This window comes from Mandrillus leucophaeus, unplaced genomic scaffold, assembly GCF_000951045.1.
Source record: "Mandrillus leucophaeus isolate KB7577 unplaced genomic scaffold, Mleu.le_1.0 Scaffold329, whole genome shotgun sequence".
Classification (NCBI taxonomy): domain Eukaryota; kingdom Metazoa; phylum Chordata; class Mammalia; order Primates; family Cercopithecidae; genus Mandrillus; species Mandrillus leucophaeus.
This window is the reverse complement of record NW_012103465.1, coordinates 114,353-135,161: the sequence shown is the minus strand read 5'-3', so window position 1 is coordinate 135,161 and position 20,809 is coordinate 114,353. Positions and strand designations below refer to the sequence as shown.

Genomic DNA, 20,809 nt, shown 5'->3' with positions numbered 1-20,809 from the left:
CTCTACATCTATGCTAGTGACACAGAGAACAATAACAGAACCCCTTTATTCAGAAAAGAAACCATCCCTGCTACCAGTCACTGAAGGTTCCATTTTTGGAATTCTCAGAATCTATACTCAGGGGACTATTTTAATTAATGGGGGAAAGTCAATTAATCCCACCATTCTTTCCATACAAATCAGAAATAAGCTACAAATTTGGCCAACAAAGAAAATCAAATGAGACAATGAATAAGCCAATTTCAAATATCTAGCAAGTGGAATTGGATCACCATTTCAATGAATAGTACATTAAAAAGCTTGAAGCATCATATATTAATATAATCAAAACTATTCTAAAGGATACTTTCCTATGAATATACTATAGACTAGCTAGATTGTTATCTAAAAACTGTCTCATAGTCAGGCCCTTCCATTACTTAAAATCCCCCAAACTATTTTTTAAAATTCTATTAGGTATCGAATCTGAGAGACAGAGTAATATTAGATTTAAGACAGTTGAGTTCTGGAATTAGACAAACTGTGTTTGAATCTTAGCTCTCCGTAATTAAGTGCAAGAGACCTTAGTTGTATGATCTTGAGCAAATCATTTTCTCTTTGCGTCTTAGTTCCCTCTTGCATAAAACAGGAATGGTAACAAACAGTACCTATATCCTAGGGCTTCTGCAGGACTGGTCACTGTTTCAACATGTACAATCCAGTGTCACAATTAATATATATGCTGCCAGCCTCAATCTCCACATTGTACAAGGGTCAACCATAGTCCAAGGACTATTCTTTTATGTCTATAATTAAGACTGGCTGTAGCATTTCCTGAAAACTGCTTCATAAGCCTATGAGGTCAGGGATTTTTGTCTGTTTCGTTCACTGATGCATTCCCACACCTACAAGGGCATTTAAAAGGCACTGAATAAACATTTGGTGATTGAAGGAATGAATGAAAGCACAAAGAGCAATGCTTTCCACTTAGCATATGCTCATTAAATTATTATTATCATAAATAGGTGCCAATACATTTGCGAGTCATAAAATAGTTAAGAGCACTTACACAATTAGCCATTGAATTGGTGCTCAGTGTGACTTCCCTCGCAAGCATGCCCTGTCCTTGAACCCAATTCTGCCATGTTATTCTAAGAGATAGAGGCCAGGTGGCAGTCTACTCTATGGCAAAAGATGTCAATTTCTCCCATCATACTTTGGATTCCTTCAGTTTGATAACATTCCTGGTTGGTGCGCTTTCATAAGCCCATGTACTCACATCAACCTCATGCTGTGCCTCAAAACTAGAAAAAACAAAGCAAAACAAACACAACTGTCCCTTTTTTTGGTTCAAAATTAACACCCAAAAGCTTGTGATCGGTCTACTGTTTGAGCTGACTTCGGACAGTCTCTAAGCACCTGAGGAAATGTCCTGGTGTGGATGCAGCAGCTGCTACAGTGTCTTCTGCCACCTGAGACATTTTCATATGTAGTTATCTGCATCGTGTAATTGCAAACGCATGCTATCAATATTAACGGTTGATGCCGGCACTTATTTCCATTGATTGAAAACAAAACAAAACACTGAACAAGAAACTTTGTACCAGCTTCTTCCTACATGCAAAAAGAGTTTAGAACTAATTATGCTTATGTAGGAAGGGAGGAGTATAATTAACCTAATCATGTAAGGGGACATGATAGGAATTATTCATAACTAAAGATTACTCATAACTCAAAATTACTCAAACTAAAGACAGTGTGTGTTCCCAATTTCCAAGGCCAATGTCAATTCGTATCTTCCATTTAGCAATGTTCACAAACAAAGGTATGTGCACGGCTACCCATCTTCCTTGCAGAAGGTATAAAAAGTAATCAACAACAGGGCTGAGGAAGGAAAGAAATCTCTAAACATGAAAATCCCGTGTAAGCTGAACTCAATAGAAGACTTCAGTAGGCCATTTTATTTAGATTACTATAACATAGGCTATAAACAGCCTCATTACATAAAGAAACAGTTTTAAATCAAATATTTTACAATCTCTATTATAAAATGAATGTACTTTATCCCCCAGTGGGTGTTATTATAATATACTGAAACAACATTCAAATGTGCTGGTATCTGAAGGACTCATTCTGTTTCGCTGGAAACCTAAGCTTTCCAAAACCACTTGAGTTATTTTTACTGTCATTTAAGCGGACCTTAAGATAGGTAATCGGGTAATTTTTAAAAATGCCCAGGAATATCAAATTAACAGGCATTTGCAAATTACTTGGGTTGTTTCTTACAGAGAAAATTAATTCGAACATTTTGACTCAAGTAACTGGTCAATCCAGTTAAACAGGACTTTGCTCTAAACTTCTAGTCTCACCCATTTTGACACTGAACTAATCAAATAAATCTAATCACTGTGGCATTGTGTTCACTTATCCTTACAATAGTTCCTACACTTGAATGTCCAGAATTACATTAGAACCTTTCTTTCATCTATGAAAATCTTGTAGAGGAAAGCTGTAATAAAGTATATAATCTTTGGGGAAACTATAAGAGATAAAAAAAAAACTGAGAAGAATCAGGGAGTAGCTTGAATTTGAAATAAATGTCTCAATAATATTACTGCTTTGCTTTTCAAGCTCTTTTTACTGAAAATTGTGCCAACAGCAGGCTATTCTGACATTCTGGTATCTAAACAGGATAAAAACACATTTCCTACCACTATATTGGCCAATACATTATGCCAAGAAGGTTCGACCTGCAAAATATCACAGTCCTGAGATTTACTTATAATAAGTGGTTGGTAAGGAAAAAGAGAGAGAGAGAGAGAGACAGGATAAAAGAACTTTTAGAAAGAAAATCGAACCCTCCAATGTAGACTATATCTGGCCTAGTGTTGCCTCAGAGATTCTGAGTATGTGCCCATTAGTATCATATGTTTCCAAAAAACGTCACAAATAAATAACACAAGAATAGTTCTGCTGGTATACATCCCACTGAAAGATGTGGAAGGGAGAATTAAATATTTAGTTTTGGCTGATGTCAACAGCTCTGGAAACTGAACCCCTGAAATAGCTTTTTTTTTTTTTTTTTTTTTTGAGACAAGAGTCTCGCTCTGTCGCCCAGGCTAGAGTGCAGTGGTGCCATCTCGGCTCACTGAAAGCTCTGCCTCTCGGGTTCACACCATTCTCCTACCTCAGCCTCCTGAGTAGATGGGACTACATGTGCCCGCCACCATGCCCAGCTAATTTTTTCATATTTTTTAATAGAGACAGGGTTTCACCGTGTTAGCCAGGATGGTCTCGATCTCCTGACCTCATGATCCACCCACCCCAGCCTCCCAAACTGCTGGGATTACAGGCGTGAGCCACCGCACCTGGCCGATGGCTAGACTTTTAAGCAACAGGCAGGGGTGCTCCTGGTATGGGCTCCTAACCACAGCTTAAGGAAAAATGTACCCTAAAGTACTGTGAGAGATGTCTCATAATCACCAGGAACCCTTGTAAATTAGAGGCCATGTAATTAGAAAATTCTCTTTGTAGGAGTTGGGGGAACAGGGTGGTAGGCAGAAGTTATCACCTGTGATAAATCCTCATTTCTCTTCTGCATGCCTCAATATTTGAAGAATCTGCCATTGTCCTCAAAGATAACCTACACACTAATATTCAACTGATTTCCAACTAGACAAGAAGTGGTGACCGATTATTACTGATTCAACACCACAAAGAATATGCAGTAAAGGTTTAAAAAAAAGATTTATTTTCAGAAAAACATAACCACATTATAATTATGATTCCACTTTCGTATCATAGAATTGCTTGATGAAATAATGTTTACTGAGCACTTACTATATGTTAGGGTATATTCTACATGCTTTAGATAAACTTTCCCATGTAATCCTCACTACATATCTATGGGGTAGATAATGTTCCTGTTGCCTTCTAAGCACTATGGTAATAGAGCTTTTAATGAAACAGCCTACAAGAGAATAACAGCAAATTAGTATATATATTTTCTTATGTAGTTTTGATTTTAAAAGATTACCTGCTAACACGACTCAATTCACTAATTTAGCCATGTTCACGCCTAGTTTTACATGTCCTGGTGCCTTTATCTAGCCCCATTCTCTTTTGTACCCTGTAGGAAACCTCAAGGTCATGCAAAACGCACATTATAGCACATTCATCTTGAACACCAAAGAAATTAGTTTCATATAACTAGGTTTTCAATACTTTAAAAATTATTCCTCCTCTGACACTTAAGGAGATACATGTAGTTCACTTCTTTTTCTTCCATTTCAAGGGCTTTAATGGAAGACCAGGCTGAGAATGAGAAGTTTCAAAATGATGTATAAATGTGTACTTCAAAAAATGTCTGTAATGATGAGAAAATTAAACAAGGTCATAACGGGTTAAAGGAAACCTACCCTATTATTCACGAGCAACAAGTAAACACAATAAACTCCCAAAGAAAGACTGAGGCCTCTATTCTTCTACGAAATTAAAAAAAAAAAAATTGTACACTAGTTTAATGCTGAAAATAAAAGGTAATCCTTTTCAGATTAAATTAAGTGAAAAAGTCAACCATATTCATGTTTAATAGCACATTTCTTAGAGTTATCTGTAGCTTAGTTGCCCTTCAAACTTAGTGCTATTAGCTATTAGCTCACTGAGTAAAGTACATTTTCTCAAAACAAAGGTTTATTGAAGTATTTGTTAATTTAAAAAATATTGATAGGTACAGCATAATATTTAATACCATAGAAAAGTGCTAAAAAGGATAGCAGAGATTTTTATGCTCATGGACATAGAAGTTTTCCTCCACCCAGAGAAGTTAGAATAAGCAACTCCCAATCATTCACTCTAATGGAGGGAAGAAGAACTACAGATAATCCAAAATGTCAAATCAGCTTTTCAAAGTATCCCCTTCCTTTGCACTTGAATAAAGGTGCATCTGGAACTGGATAATTCACTCTGAATGAAGTCTTAAAGCCTCGCAAAAGAGACAGGTACCAGGAAGGGCTAAGGGCCTCAGTTTCTTTTCTTTTTTTTCCCCCCTTTCTTTGTCCCACTTCTCCCAGTAAGATACCCTGGAAGGAAACAGAGCCCCTCCAACTTAGCCCTGCTGAGGGCAGGGAGTGCTCAAATGCTAGGCACCCAAGAGCATGCAAGGAAGGGCAGATGGCTGACCACAAAGTAAAAATTCTGCACATTGATCATATGAGATAATCAATGAGAGATACTCAAAGATATCTGTAAGGTAGACAATAGTTGCTTTGACATCTATTACTCATTTGCCAAGAAATCAGGCCCCACTTCCAACTGGAAACAGTTTCCCTCCACAACATTCATCCCAGCTTGTAATTGTATATTTGGGTGAGTGTTGGATTAATATCTGTCTAGCTTCTCTTTCTCTCTCTGATCAGTATCTGTCTAGCCTCTCTTTTTCTCTCTCTGATTAAATTGTGAGAGAAGGCAGGATGTTTTCCTCATCATTGTACCCTCCTTCTCCCAGCATTCTAGCACATGACCTAGCTCATAGTAAGTGTTCAGTTAGCGTATGTTGAGTGAAAGCGTAAGACACAAAGAATAAGTGCTATTACCAAATTGAAGGCAAGGGTTTGAAAGGGGCGTGCCAACTTACAGATCATGCAGAGTAACACCTGAAAAATAATTGTGACAGGTCCCTGTTCTGTACAGATGAACACACAAATATAGGCATAATCATCAACACTCAATTGTGTATCTTTCTCTGCCTATGATGATGTAGCTATCTAACACCATGGCAGAAATCTATTAATTGTAAGCCATAATCTCAAATCTGGGTCATTAGCTTTTAATCATAAAGAAATGTAAAACACAAATTTTAATACTAGAAACACTAACAGTGATAACCTCTGCAAAACACACGGCTGAATTAGGAAAAACTAAAAACTGCCATTTAATGGGATCCACTTACAGAATATTCCAGAATTCCATCTTTCTCTGCTATCAATATGTCAGTAATTTCTTTTTAATTTTTAAACATTTTTTATGGAAGTCAAATAGACATAAAAAATTTACCATCTTTATCATTCTTCAATCTACAGTTCAGTGGTAATAACTACATTTATATGATTTCTTTCCCCATCATCCTTCCCTCTCCCTTACCTATATGTTCCTCACTAATTCTGAAAACATCTTTTTAAGGTAGGAATTGGAGCTGGAGTTTTGCACAGTCTATAATGCTACACTGACAAGAAAATGAGGTATTCCTCACCAACAAAATGTCTAAACACAAGCCCTGAGTCATCTCTCGTTCATCTTCACAATGAGGTAAGCTATCTTATACTAAAGAAATCAGTGCAAGAAGGCACCTTCTTAATCACTTATTCCTCCTCCTTAATTATGAAACATAATTTTTCCTCAGGTATGAGGATTCAGGGGCCATGAAATTAATTATTTTTTGAAAAGCAATTTGTTCAGTTATTCAGTGTACAGAATGAATGATTAAATGCTACCAATCCTCAACCTTTACAATTGTGACTTCCTGTTGATGTTTGTACCTGGCCTAAACAGAATTTATCATGAAAACACAGTATCAACCAAGAACTAGATGACTGGACGATTTAGGCTTCAAAGAGGATCATATTCACAGGCCTGTCCTCAGCAGGTTACTCTTGAATTGCGATACAATATCTGTAGATATTCTAAATCTTACCCTTCATTTCTCATGATAATTAGGAAATATTTCACATAGGGACTCTTTTTTTATGTGATTACCTAAAACCCCAATGTGCACACTCACCTCACTGCGACACAGGGACAGAACTGAATGAAGAACTTTGGCACTGCCTTCTGTCCAAGTAACTATCGCCTATGTCTTCCTCTGGCTTCTTCCAACCTGTACACTGCATTTTCTTCTTAAATTTCTTTCATAATTGAGTAATCCCCTGTCATACTAGCATTAAACTTAAGCAAACACTTATTTGTATCTGTTTTTCCTTTCCCAATTAACTGTATGTACTTAATTTAAAATCTATTAAACAATGATTTATGAACACTGTTTTAGTTTAGTACATCCTATTATTACGCCCTTACCTCCAATAGTTGTCTAGTATACCTAACCAACACTTTCATGCCATACCCATTTACGCAATTTTCACAATTCAATCATCTAAACTTTCACCAGTTTAAGTAGTACTTAAAGAGCAATACTCGCCTTAAACTTATCCCTGCCCATACACCCGGGACTCAGCTGCCACCACTAGGATACGCACCTTCTTCCTCCTCCTTCTCTTCTTCTTCTCTTTGGCTGCCTGGGCTTGCTTGTGCTCCCAAACCAGGTTGGTCAGATTGGCTACATACTCATCAGTCTGCTGCAAAAGGTAAGCTAAACGCCTGTCTTTCTTTTGATCAATCAGTTTTCTATAGCCTTCCTCATCTTCAGCCTATTAAGGAAAGAAGAGTACGATGAGAGCATAAAATAAGCATGCAGACAACTCCACTCTCCACTCTGTCCTCCCCTTGACGGTCTGCACTTTGACTGGTAGGAGTGTAGCAAACTGGATGAGTTGGGCTGTTCAAGCCATTGCACAGAGTTTGAAGCAGGGCAAACACACAGAAGTGTGACGCCTACATCCCAGGACACTGGAGTTTACAGCAAAGTCCGGGCACAAAGCCACGCTGTTCGTGTGGTGTGATTAAGCACTCTGAGCCAGCTCTTTGTTTTCTGTGTTGCTTTAACTGTACAAAACGATTTTAGAATTTGATGACTCATGATCTAAAGTTTATCTTTAACTCTACATTTCAGAAATTTTCAAATATAATCAAAAGCAGAGAGAATAGTATAGTTTCTCCTATAACCAACTCCAAACAACAAAAAGTAACTTGTGGTGATTCTTGTTTCATTGCTACTCTTCCCCTAAACCCAAACTGAATTGTCTTGAAGCAAATTCCAGACATAATATCCTTTCATTCATAAATATTTCAATAAGTACTACTAAAGGCAATGAATCAAATGGGCTTTTAACAAATAATGTCTTGTATTTAAAAAAGTCTTTCTTTTTGGCCTTACAAACTTTGTGGTTGATAGGAAAGATCAAATTTGGGGGATTTTTTTTTTCCCCCACAGATCTGCACTGAGTAATGGGCCCAGGTGACTGGAGACAAGTCACTTAGCGCCTGAAGCCTGGTACTGCTGAGCAATAAAACAGATACAGTAATTTCCACTTCCACCTCCCATTAAGCAACATGATGAGGTTAAACGGAATAAAATTCTGATGTACTCTGAGCCATTCTGAGAGAAATGTCTTTGTGTATCCCAATAAAAGGACACTCCAAATTATTTTTATCATGTAATGCCACGATAAAAGGAACAAGCTGCAAAATCTTTAAGCGGCAACCCCATTGCAAAAACAAAAACAAAAACTTGGGATCTTCTGTCCAGGGGTGTCACTCTAGCATCTGCCTGAGTGACAGCAGCTTCATCGCTCAGTCTAGCTGCCGTCTGCCCTGTGGATGAGCAAGAGCCTCAAATGCTATTATAACTCTAATTGCTTTTGGTTATGGTTGAACTCACTTGAAGAAAGAGTGATAAAAAACTTCAGTTTCTCTATTATCTGTATATTCCATCATTTAATTGCAAAAATTAATGATTTGCAAATGCCTAATCATTAGTGTCAAACCAATCTGTTACTGAAGTTCTAATATAGTTTCACTTCAGTTGAGTCAGACAAATTTGACTGCTTAGTGATCAAATTACTATAAAAATGGTCTAGTCAGAAACCTCTTGGACAGTCCCCTCTCTCCCCAGCATGGAGAGGGAGGCAGGATAGGGTAGTAAGATGTGGTAGTACCTGGACACAGAGGCTTTTAAAACATGGTGTTTACTCTCTGGAATTCAAAAAATGAAAAAAATGCAAACTGCAATACCAGCAAGGAAGACAGTGTCACTTAGAATTTTTCAGGAACATAATTATGGGCTAAGACTAATGACCTTATCTTCATCTATGCAGGCATTATGTCCTAGATAGAACCTGCAGGTCTCCTATAATTATAACATCAACATACGTTTTTCTAAAATCCACAGTGTGCTCTGAGGTCCAATTCCAAAAATAAATGGTCAATAAAAACAAATACTCAGGCCAATGATATAAACCTATCTCTTCCGTGCTTATACTTATATACTCATTAAAAAATAATAGTGCAAATGTAATGATCCATGAATAGCCTTTGACCATAACATGGCTATCACAAAAAAGGCAACATTTCAAAATCAACTTAAAAATCACTTATTACACTGTTACAGAATAATTTCTCCCATTAAAAAAGAAAGATAAGCACCAGAGGCTTCAAAATACAGACCTTCTTAGATGTGAAGACACGACTTAATGTGTTATTCATTCCAAAAAACATGGTCATTCATCTCAAAGAGGCCATATTTTTTAAAGAACTGCATTTGCCATCCATCCAGATTTGGTTATCAAACTCTTGCAAAATATAGTACCTGCTTTTATGAGAGAAGCTGTAATCTGTACTGCAATGCCACCCCAGGACACAGAAATACTATACTCATCAGTCATCCCCCTAGATTTTTGGCATATGCTGTCCAGGAAAAAGTTTTTACTTCATCTCCCTAAGGTTCAAATAAATTTATTAAAATTTTTGATAAGCAGTTTTCACTTTTTCCTTCTACTACCACCATATTTAATGGTCTCATGGCAGACGGATGTGGGTTGAGTGGTTTCCTGGGCTCCTGCAGGGAGTTCCTTACCATCAGTCGCCGCATTCTCTCCTTTTCAATCCGCTCTGTCTCCTTCTTCTGCTCTCTTTCAGTGTTGGCATGCCAAGTTGCCACTGCTTTGGACAGCTTCTGGATCTTTCCGGCCACAGACCGATGATATTCCTTAAAATCTTTTGCATGTTGCAAAATACTGTTCAGGTATTCCTAGAGGATCCAAAACGGGAAGAAAAGGATACTTAAAATCCATTGCCCAATGTCCTCTGAGCTATCAATGTGTCCAAGCAAACTCTTAGTGTGTGTTTAACAGCATGGGAAGACTAGAATCTGTTTGGGGATAGGTGCCCTAGTATGTCTCTGCAGTTGACGTGTGGGCCATGGGGCTGGTGGGAAAGATGGCCTCTTTAGGTTCCTTTTGTTGCAAGCTTTTGCAAGAGAAGCCTCCTCAGCCTTGAGGGTGTGGTCACATGAGAAGGGAAAGATCAAAGACTGAAAGAGACCTACAAAATGGCAATGATAAAATGTGCAGCAAACCACTCATTCACTCCAAAATGAACCTGAGGAACATGGGCAGTTCCAGCAAAAAGTATGTCATAAAAGTAATGTTTTTCTGCTCTAATTTAACTACCCTAGATTATGACCCAAAGTAAGCTGATACAAAGTTAAAATTGCCATGCAGAATTTGTATCCACTTTTTAAATATATCTCTATTTACACTAAAATCCCACATTTTTTTCAAAAGGAAACTAAGCTAAGCACTAAATTAAGCACAGGAAAACAAATACAATTTATAGGACTATGACAGGAAATCAAATCCTACATCAAAATATTTCCAAACCCCCAGAAAGGAATGTTTTTAAATATTTGCCTCTGTGAAATATTCAACTAGTCCCTTCAAAGAGGCCAGGATACTATTATATTTGTTATGAAAATAACTTTTTGCTCTCTACTTTCCTTTTCCAAGTTCCTGCTCCCAGAATTTTGCACTAGGAAACCCACCTATGCCCACCCATTCAAAAACTTTCCATGGGATTATGAACATGACACCTGTTATGGACTGAATGTTTGTGTCCTCCCAAAATGTATATATTGAAATACTAACTCCCAATGTAATGGTATTAGGAGGTGGGGCCTTTGGGAGGTGATAAGGTCATGAGGGTGGAGCCCTTATGAATGGGATTAGTCCCCTTATAAAGGAACCCCAGAGAACTTTCTTGGTCTGCTTCCACTACATAAGAAAACAAGAAGTTAGCAGTTTGCAACCCAGCAGAAGACCCTCACCAGACCCCGGCCATGCTAGTACCCTGATCTTGGGCTTCCAGTCTCCAGAACGGTGAAAAATAAATTTCTGTTGCTCATCAACCATCCAGTTTATGCTATTTTTTTTTTATAGCAGCCCAAACAGACTAAGACAGTAATAAACCTCATTCTGCTGCTGAGCAATTGTATGACCTTGAGCAGGTCATTTATATGTCCTGGCCTAAGCGTCCTTGCCTATAAAATGATGTGGCTGGATTATGTAAATGTCAAGGAACCGTTCTGTTCTGTGATGTCCCTACCACCTACAAGGGTCCATTTTTCAGTCATTCTGACCCCACTCAATGACCTCATTGGACAGCTCTGTCAAAATGAGGGTGAGCAAAGCCCAGGGTCTAAGAACCTGGTGTTTCTGACGGCGTTTCCTCTCCTGCTCAATCTTCTGCTGCTTCTCCAGCTTCTCAGTCATGCGAGCTTCTCTCAGAGTCTGGCGCTTGCTCCGTTTGTATGCTTTGGAGTTGAGAGCCGTCTCCAGGGTTGTGTCCCTGCGCATGCAGGCCACCACCTCCTGTCTCAGCTGTCAAGAGGAGAGCAGTTAGAGAGCCTTCCCAAACAGAAGCTAGGTTCCCGAACCCTGGCCTTCTCTAGGTTGCACTTAATGGAACAGAGTGGGGCAGGGAATCTCTACAAGCTTCTCAATCATCTTTGGTTTGTATTAAATGAAGGAACTGAAATCACGCCAAATGTATGCAATATTTTCAAGGATGGTACAAGATTTTTTCCCCCAAATAATTCAAATCAAAAGCAATTATAGTACTGTAACATTAAAAGAAAGAAAAGATGTTGTCTTGCCTTTTAAATAACTTCATTTTATCTAATTATTCTAATGATACTAATTAGCTAATAAGCTTTTTAAATTTTTCACTTTGTTTTAAATGTCATGTTAACATTCTCTTTGTGTTTAAAGATTAATTTTAATGATGCTCCAAAAAAAGAATAAAAGAATTACTTTCACGTATGGTAGCAGCAGGTACTCCACCAACGTTATTTCATAGTCTCATACAAAGAATGGGAAATATGAGTTTTGGCTTCTTCCCACTCCAATAATAATATTCTTTCCAAGAGAGCTACATTTTGTATTATATCATGAACTTATTTTAGAACATCACAAATGTAATACTTTTATCTGTATTGCATGCTATGTGGTGGTAGGGGGTAGGGACTGGAGAATACACATTAAATAATCATTCCACTGAATCTGAAATCATCATTAGTTAGTTAATTTAATTGGGAAGCTTCATAAATAACAGATTTTTAAAATAATATCAAACAAAAATCAGAAACCAATAAGAATCCAGCACAGCAATGCTAATTTGAACATAAACTTATTCCTGAAAATATACTTGGTTAATATTCATTTAGTGAGATTTTATCCTTTATTAATTCATCTTGTGAGGTCACCAATAAGAAAGAAGTAAACAGAACTCAGAGAATTTTCCCTCTTCTTTTTAAAATTTAAGCTGAAATCTACTCTCACAAACCAAGGGCCAAGTAGCACCTACTCACCACTAATGTCCATCTGTGATATTATAGCCAGTAAGGCAAATATACACCCAAATTCCTACAATAGCAAGGGGAGTGGCCTGTGATTTTACTCGCATCCTCCAACAGACCAAGTCAATACTTCCAAACTACTTTTACTCATTAATCATTCATTTTGCATGTTCCAGGCTTTAACAAAACAAACCCATCTGACTAACAATGAAAGGCTCCTTATCCCCTTTGGCTTAGTGAGGCAATCTGTGGACTAGCAAACTTGAACATTCTGAGTCCACAAGGCAAAACTCACCAAAGTGAAAAGTAGCTCTAACTCATTCCACTAGTCTCTTACTAATTTAGAAATCAGAAAATAGGTCATTATACTGGCTTTTAATAACTACTGTAATGACAAGATAATTTACAGATTAGTCACTGTATGAGCCTGATGTGATCAAACACTCCAAACTTAGATATTGGTGAATAAGTAAGCTATAAGACACTGTTTTATGTATTTCTATAAATGATGAACTAATTCAGTAGAGTGGCTATCATATTTGTTAAAATTCTTTTCACAGTCGTGGCTAGCACTTAACATCTGTGCTTACAAAGAAGCTCCAATCTACTACCTTCTGGTTTTTCCTTGGAGTCATAAAGGCAAACATGAGCTACCCCACTTGTTCCCAAGGTTTTTAATCCATGGTAACAAAATGCCGTAACTCTTGACTTTGTAAACCATAGTACAGGAGGAAAAACTCTTTCCCATATACAGAAGAGAAAACCAGAATAATAAGCAGTTCATCTTCATTATTTTTAGTTGTAAGCTGTTGGTCTAAAAGATTCACTATTTTACTATGTTTCTATCTTTATATCTTTATAACAATATCGAATAGACTAAAGGCAACACAGATAACACTTTAGGAACAATTACATTTATTTCCTACATCTCAGATTCACTGGGGAAAAGGTATTACCTGACGCTGGAAATTGAGTAACCGAAGTGCTTTTAGTTCCACGGTTGCTTTGGTTCGTAAATCTGGTGGCAAAGAGCCAGGCAGATTTTCCAGTTCTTGTATCCTATGAGCTATGCGGGCCTGAAGTCTGAAGGAAACAATAAAACGGGGAAAAGGGGGCAGTGGAAAAACACATTACAATTTAATGTTACATGATAAACAATGACATCAGGTTTAAGTTCAGGGCAAAACATATTCCAGATACTGATAGTTGATTTCTGACACCCAACTAGAATTTTTGATGTTAAGCAGAGAAAAGCTACCTTTGTATTAATGCAGACAGGTATATGTTAATTTAACAATGTGGCTTCCTCCATAACCCCTATCTAACACCAGGGAAAGAAGGTTCACCCTGTATCTAGTGGGGAAGTCAAATGTCCTTGCTCACTCTTAGCAGAGAGAGAAATGAGAGACAGAAACAATTGACTCGCTTCCTAACTCCCAGCCGGACAGAATGCAGAGCTGAGAGGACACACTTTTTTCTAACTTCTAGTTCTGTCCTAAGGCAACAGGACCATTTGTCTTCTTTGCCAAGATGCCGATGACGAACAGCCATTAAAGCGGAGAGAGCAAGAACGGTTTTAGGTGCTGATGCCACAGAAATCAGCCAACCCTAAACATTCAGAAAGCGCTCTGCCAGCCACAGCCACTTCCTCCGTGAGCAGAGCTTGCTTGAGAAAAGAAAATACAAATGAGGCTGTTTTTAAAAAATCAGGGCCAGCAGTAAATAGTACTCAAAAACCAAGAGTTTCTAGAAAAGGATGTTGAGGATTCTCGTTTTACACACCATCAAAAATATAACTGTATGTACTTCCGCATAATAAAGGCAGAGTAGAAAAAAAAAGACCTCTCACTTTAGCCATTCACTTGGGATACTATTACTGTTAGATATATAAACTGCTGGTTTTAGAGTTCACCTGAATCCTATTCTGACAAATAATTATATGCCATTTAAGCCTGTTTTTAGAACTACATCCCCTAAATTTGAGGCAAACTGTACTGAACTAGATTTCAACAAAGAAAGAATAATGATAAAATGAGTAATAAGTTAAACTAGGTTAATATTAACAGCACTAAGTGCCTTTAATGCATAATTTTATTTAATTGTCTCTCTCTTACACACACAGACACGCCTCTCTCTATAAGGTAAATGTTATAATGGTCCCATGTTACTGATGAGGAAAACTGAAGACACCTGGAGATACCACAGAGCTAGTAAAGAAGGGGGCCAAGACTGGAACCTCAATTTGCCTGATACCAAAACCACTGCAATGAAACGGTAGATAATTAAAATATACTTTCTGAGAACCTTCCTGGACCTCAACTACAAAAGTTGAAAATTAAGAATTCTGTTTAAAATTATGCACAGCCATTAAAAAAAAAAAAAACAACCAAATCATGTCCTTTGCAGCAACATGGATGCAGCTGGAGGCCATTATCCTAAGCAAATTAATGCAGGAACAGAAAACCAAATACCGCATGTTCTCACTTTTAAGTGGCAGCTAAACATTGGGTATTCATGGACATAAAGATGGCAACAATACGCACTGGCGACTACTAAACGGGGGAGGGAGGGAGGGCAGCAAGGGTTGAAAAACTTTTAGGTACTATGCTCATTAGCTGAATGATGGGATCCTTTGCACCCCAAACCTCAGCATCATGCAATATACCCATGTTAAGAAACCTATTCATGCATCCCCTGAATCTCAAATAAAAGTCGAAATTATCTTAAAAAATGAATATTACAGTTTTTTCCAAACATGATGGTGTTGCCAGACTACAGAGCTGAGAGGACAGACTTTTTTTCTTTCTAACTTCTAGTTCTGTCCTAAGGCAACCAGGCCATTTGTCTTCCTTGCCACGATGCTGATGATGACAGGCATCATTTTCATTAACATGAAAAAGTAAAACCTCCTGGACCTAAATGCTGTAGAAGATCTAATACTTCATATAGCCAAATATCAAAATGAGTGATTTTTTTAAAAAACCTACAGTTGCTTAGTTTGGAAGGGAAATAAAATGTCATCATTTTTAAAAATTTTAAAATGGTGGTAAGGAAAACTATTTTTCAGGGACTTCACTAAAAATAATATCTACGACTGATTCTTATTTTATTTGCTAGATACATGTTATTCATTCTAATGTATTAAATGATTTGTCATCATAATGTGTTAATATTATCACTGCTACCATGCTGTTGTTATTTTTTGTTTATTTGTTTGTTTGAGAGGGAGTCTCACTCTGTTGGCCAGGCTGGAGTGCAGTGGCACTAGCTCGGCTCACTGCAATCTCCGCCTCCTGGGTTCAAGCAATTCTCCTGCCTCAGCCTCCCATGTAGCTGGGGCTACAGGCACGTGCCACCACGCCTGGCTACTTTTTGTATTTTTAGTAGAGATGGGGTTTCGCCATGTTGGTCAGGCTGGTCTCAAATTCCTCACCTCAGGTGATCCGCAGGCATCAGCCTCCCAAAGTGCTGGGATTACAGGCGTGAGCCACCATGCCTGGCCCATGCTGTTGTTTTAACTGTGCATACCAACACAAACAACAGCATTTTAAAATGGTTTAATCATTCAAAAGACTGAAAGTTTTATATTTCATGCACAATAATAAATTCATCATTTTACTCTTTTGGCAAAATTGTTCCAATTCTCCCAACTTTCTTCCACATTCCTTTTACTAGTGATACGCATGAGATTATTACTTTTCACTATATGAAACAGACATCTACTTCATTTACTCATTTTCTAAAACATCTACATAGCCCCCAAATATCTGGATACAGCAACAGATGTTGCATCTTAACAATTAAGATGTAAAGAAAAAAATCCACTACTGATTTTTTTGAAATATAGAATTTAAAGGGAAAAAATAAAACTGAGACAACTTTGCTTTTACAGGTTAAGGTCATACCAAAGGAAAGTTAAATATTATAGTGGCGTGAGATCATGGCCAATGATTTGGTTATTCCAGTTCCTTGGTTCTAGATTCCTTGCAGATCTTTCTTATTTGAATATCCTAGAACTCAAACTATCCCTTGGTATTCTGATTTACTCTCTTTGACAAAGTGGGTCAGATGCTAAATTAGAGGAATTCCTACTTAATCTTCCAAACAACCATGGAACTAGGACTAAATAAATAATCATAGGACAACTGGGTTGACAGGGTAGAGATTACATCACACTGAACTGGACGGTGGAAAGTAGGGAAGTGTAGGGAAAATGAGGAGGTGGGGAGTGGGAACCCGGGGTAGATGGGGCACTGTGTGACTAAGGCACTGGAGAGACAGGGTAGGAGCAAGAGGGCTGCACTTCTCCCTGAAATGACTACTTCTCCAAGGAGCCTAGTATTTGTCAGTGAATCTGATTCCCTGGCACAAAAGAATCCCTCTTCCATGGAAAGGAGGCAAGAAGTACAAAGTGCAAACTCTAGGAGAAGAGGAAAGGGAGATTCCATAGTAAAATTATATGCATTTGATTCAGCACATGGGGGGGGGTGAGTAGCAAAGGTATAGGAGGGGCTTCTTTAACACACAAGATTGTATCTTTGTTGTTGTTGTTGTTAATAGAAATCTTCATTTTAAATAATGCTCCTCTCCAGACAATTTCATCTCCCCATCAGTGAGATTCAGCAGGTAGTCCGATAAAGAGATTCAGGATTCTAAACTTCCCGAAACAACAACAAGATGTAATACTGTATAACTGCAGGAGACTCATTTAGTGTCCTCACGAGTACAGAAAATTGATGCAGAATTAGGTCACACAGGTTTTTCATACAGATTGAACAGTAAATCAAGAGGGGTTACTGTTCTGGCAAGAAAAAGAGTTCCATTAAAGGCAACAGATATTTGTTCAGGTCCAGAGGAGAAGTTTATGATTCCTGTAGGAGAGTTATTTGAACAGAAAATGACACTGGTACATTTTGTTCCTTCAAGGAACTGAGTGACACTTTAAAAAGAGAGTGTGTGTGACTTTTTGTAACTCTGCAAGTAAAGCAGCTATTCGTAATTTTTGAGAAGGAATTTTCAGGATTGCAATGGCGACAAGGGCAGGACAAAAAAAAAAAAAAATCACAGGTAAGCAGCCTATGTCTGCTTCCTGACACAAGCAGGATATACCGCTCTTTTCATACTAAATTCTGACTTTATTCCGAAGAGGGCTGATGTAATTCAGAGATGTTCTTCCCAAATAAACTCCTTCAAGTGTGAAATACATCTTCCATGCAAACATCTGCGGAATTAGTTTACATGCCAATGTGATGATTCCTGAGGTACTTTTGACCAGACATCTAATTCTAAATAGAAGAAAGAGAAGTTAGGCACAATGAGAAGCCAACAAAAGTGTGCCAAAAAGAAAAAAAGAAAAAAAAGCAGTCCAGGGAAATATCTCTCTGACACTTACTATGGAAGTAATAAAGTTCCATTACAAGAGAAAGATGGTCAAAAAGAAAGGATCCAATTTAAGCGGGAAAAATGTTTCAACTAGAGAGTTCGTACAAAGCTGCAGCAAAGTGCTCATAGGCAGACATCTATTTATGCTATGAATGAAAAGGAAGGTCAATTTGTCAACGTTCTGCTTTTATGATGAACAAGGAAAAGCAGCCAACTGACTTAAATGTTAAAAAAATTTAAGATTCTGAAAATTTCCTGTCAAATTTCATAGACAAGGTAAATGATATTACAAGACCCAAAGAAATTAACATCTGTTCAAGAATTTGACACATGATTTTCGCTCAAACTAAGTTTATCAAATTGTAAAAGAGGTTTTTTAGACCTTTCTCTAATCTTTGATCAGATGATAAAGATGCACTGGATCCTAACAGTTATCAATGCTAAAGGCTGGTAAGCCATTCTATCACAAAGGGTCAAAAGAAGAAAAAAAAATAGTTTATTTGTTGTCCTTTGCAAGTGCCTAAGGGACCTAATTTAACCCTTTTAAGGGATAAATGTAATCTCTGCAGTTGAACAACTTATCTTCATATAGGCAGAAGACAAGTTACTGCTCTGTAACCAAAGAATACAAAACATGCCCCATAATGTTGTCACTACAAAACGATGCTTCTTCTCCAGGTGGCCATGGGAAAATTCAGGCCAAAGGACCCACAACCTTTCCGGATTCAGGGTTGTCCAGATCAGTCATTTCAAAAACCACAAGGCTTTACAAAGGAGTAGGCATTTATAAAGCAATAATAATACTATGAAAAATAGCCATTCTCCACATTTTGCAATGCACATAAGTTAAAAGATACTGACAGCATTTTTTATTGACATAGGAGTGCAGAACAAAATCTTTTTATACATTGGAAATAGTACTACTTAATACTGTGTACTTTGGAAGACCATTCATTAAGGTAATCTCCAAAAAAAGTTTCTAAAATAAACTTATTACAAGAAAGTCCTGCAATGAAAATTCCAGAAAAAATGATCAAGAACATTTAGGAGCTGGCAAAATAAAAAGTTAAAACACACTTGTGCACACACACATACCAGGCTGAAAAAGGCAAAAAGTCTAGACATACGTAAAAATTTCTAGCTATAGAAAGCATCTCTCTTCTATGGGTAGTTCACATAGTTTAACAAAGGTACTGGTAATTCAAATGGGAAAAAAATGTTTTAACTAGGGAGCTTGTACAGAGCTTTTTCCTTTACTAGGGTAGGAAAAAAAATATTAGCTCTTAGGAAGTCAGAATTTTAGAGCATCCACATTGTATTTCTCCATTCTATTACTGATTTTTTCCAATACTTTTAGTTTTTTAAAAATTCAACAGCAACATACAGAATGTACTGCACATTAGTCTACTGCACATGAACAGAGGAATATGCTAGCATTTCACTTTATAACACACCGCAATTATTCACCCAGCAGAATCTGCCTATCAGCACTGAAATATCAATTGACAATGAGTATCTAGTTCTCTGGGAATACATGAAATGTTGGAAATAGCAAGATAAAATATCTTAACAGATGATTATTAATAGTAATGAGAGTAAAGTTACACTCTTCATCCAAAAAAATAAACACATCTAATGGCAAGTAATCCTGATTTCTTTCAGAGTACCTCTCAAAGCTGGTAACTTAGTATTTTAGTCTAACAACAAATGAGTGATGTGCTTTTCAATAAAGATTAAGGTAATGTTTTAAAAGGGAGCCTAGACATGGTTTACCAACATTCTGTATAATTTTTAAACTCTAATTTTCCTTAAAATTAAGAAGTATTTGGGAAATAATAATAGCTATTATTTATTGAATGTTTCAGTATCATTTTATCTTCCCAACACTATGAGAGGTACCTTCTTTTAGCCTAGGAGGAAACTGAGTCACAGAAAAGAGACATAACTTGACCATGGTAAGAAGTTACTAATGACACAGTATGCTTTCTGGCAGACTCCAGAATCCACAATCTTAGCTTTATTTTATCTTGACTTAATACTTGCTGGACTCCCTTTTGGGTTGACATTAACCACTTACATCAGGGGTCTTCTAACTACAGCCTGCAGGCCAAATCCTGCCTCCAGCCTGTTTTTGTAAAGTTTACTGAAAGGCAGCCAGCCCATTATTGTCCACGGCTGTTTTCCTGTTTTCGCACTACAAGGGTAGAGGTGAGTTGTGACAGAGATCATATGGCCCCACAATGCATAAAATATTGACTATCTGGCTCTTGACAGAAAGGGTTTGCCAGCCCCTGATTCTGATAAATGGGCTGAATCAGGTAAAAATTAAGTTCCTGGACTAATAATTTAAATAAGGACCTTGTATAGAGACACTTGCACAGGGTATACCCATAAGGCTGGATCACGCCATAGACACACGTGAATTAAAACAAAGTTTATACAAAGCTACCAAAGTATGCTTGAGTAGAAATGTACAACTAACATGAAAGTCAGGCCAGCACAACACACTCAACATCCCACCACCTCAGTCATTATTCAACGACACAAGTACAAACAATGACAATGTATTCCATAATCGAAGTGTGAGATGATCACTTTCTTGGGTCTACAGGAAGTCCCCGGCGGCTTTTGATCTTCAAAACCCCAGTGCCTACCTCGGCACCTGGCAGGCCACAGGGGTGGATAAAAGTTTTCTGACTGAATAGGTGAAAATCACAGTTTGGCCAACCAATGGGCAGGCACCTCACCCCCCTAGGCTTGGTGGCACTTGCTAGAACACACAGCCGGTGAGCCCCTTTCTGGTGGGGTGCATTACCTGTATTCCCGCTCCTGCAGAATTTCCACGGGGTCCAGGCCTTGCGGTTTCTGGATGGGGCTGATACGGCTCTGCTTCTGCTGCAGCTGAAGGATGGGCGAGGGCTGCCC

General features: G+C 37.8%; 1 protein-coding gene across 1 annotated transcript in view; it reads right to left on the bottom strand.

The window, feature by feature from the left end:
- SMARCA2 (SWI/SNF related, matrix associated, actin dependent regulator of chromatin, subfamily a, member 2) overlaps positions 1-20,809 on the bottom strand; it is a 189,089-nt gene that overhangs the window by 126,740 nt on the left and 41,540 nt on the right. Inside the window, exons 6-10 of the mRNA XM_011988407.1 lie at positions 20,700-20,803; positions 13,459-13,585; positions 11,352-11,525; positions 9,725-9,898; positions 7,230-7,400 (exon numbers count right to left, since the gene is read on the bottom strand). Coding sequence (XP_011843797.1) covers positions 7,230-7,400; positions 9,725-9,898; positions 11,352-11,525; positions 13,459-13,585; positions 20,700-20,803 — 750 coding nt within the window. The remainder of the gene's footprint in view (positions 1-7,229; positions 7,401-9,724; positions 9,899-11,351; positions 11,526-13,458; positions 13,586-20,699; positions 20,804-20,809) is intronic.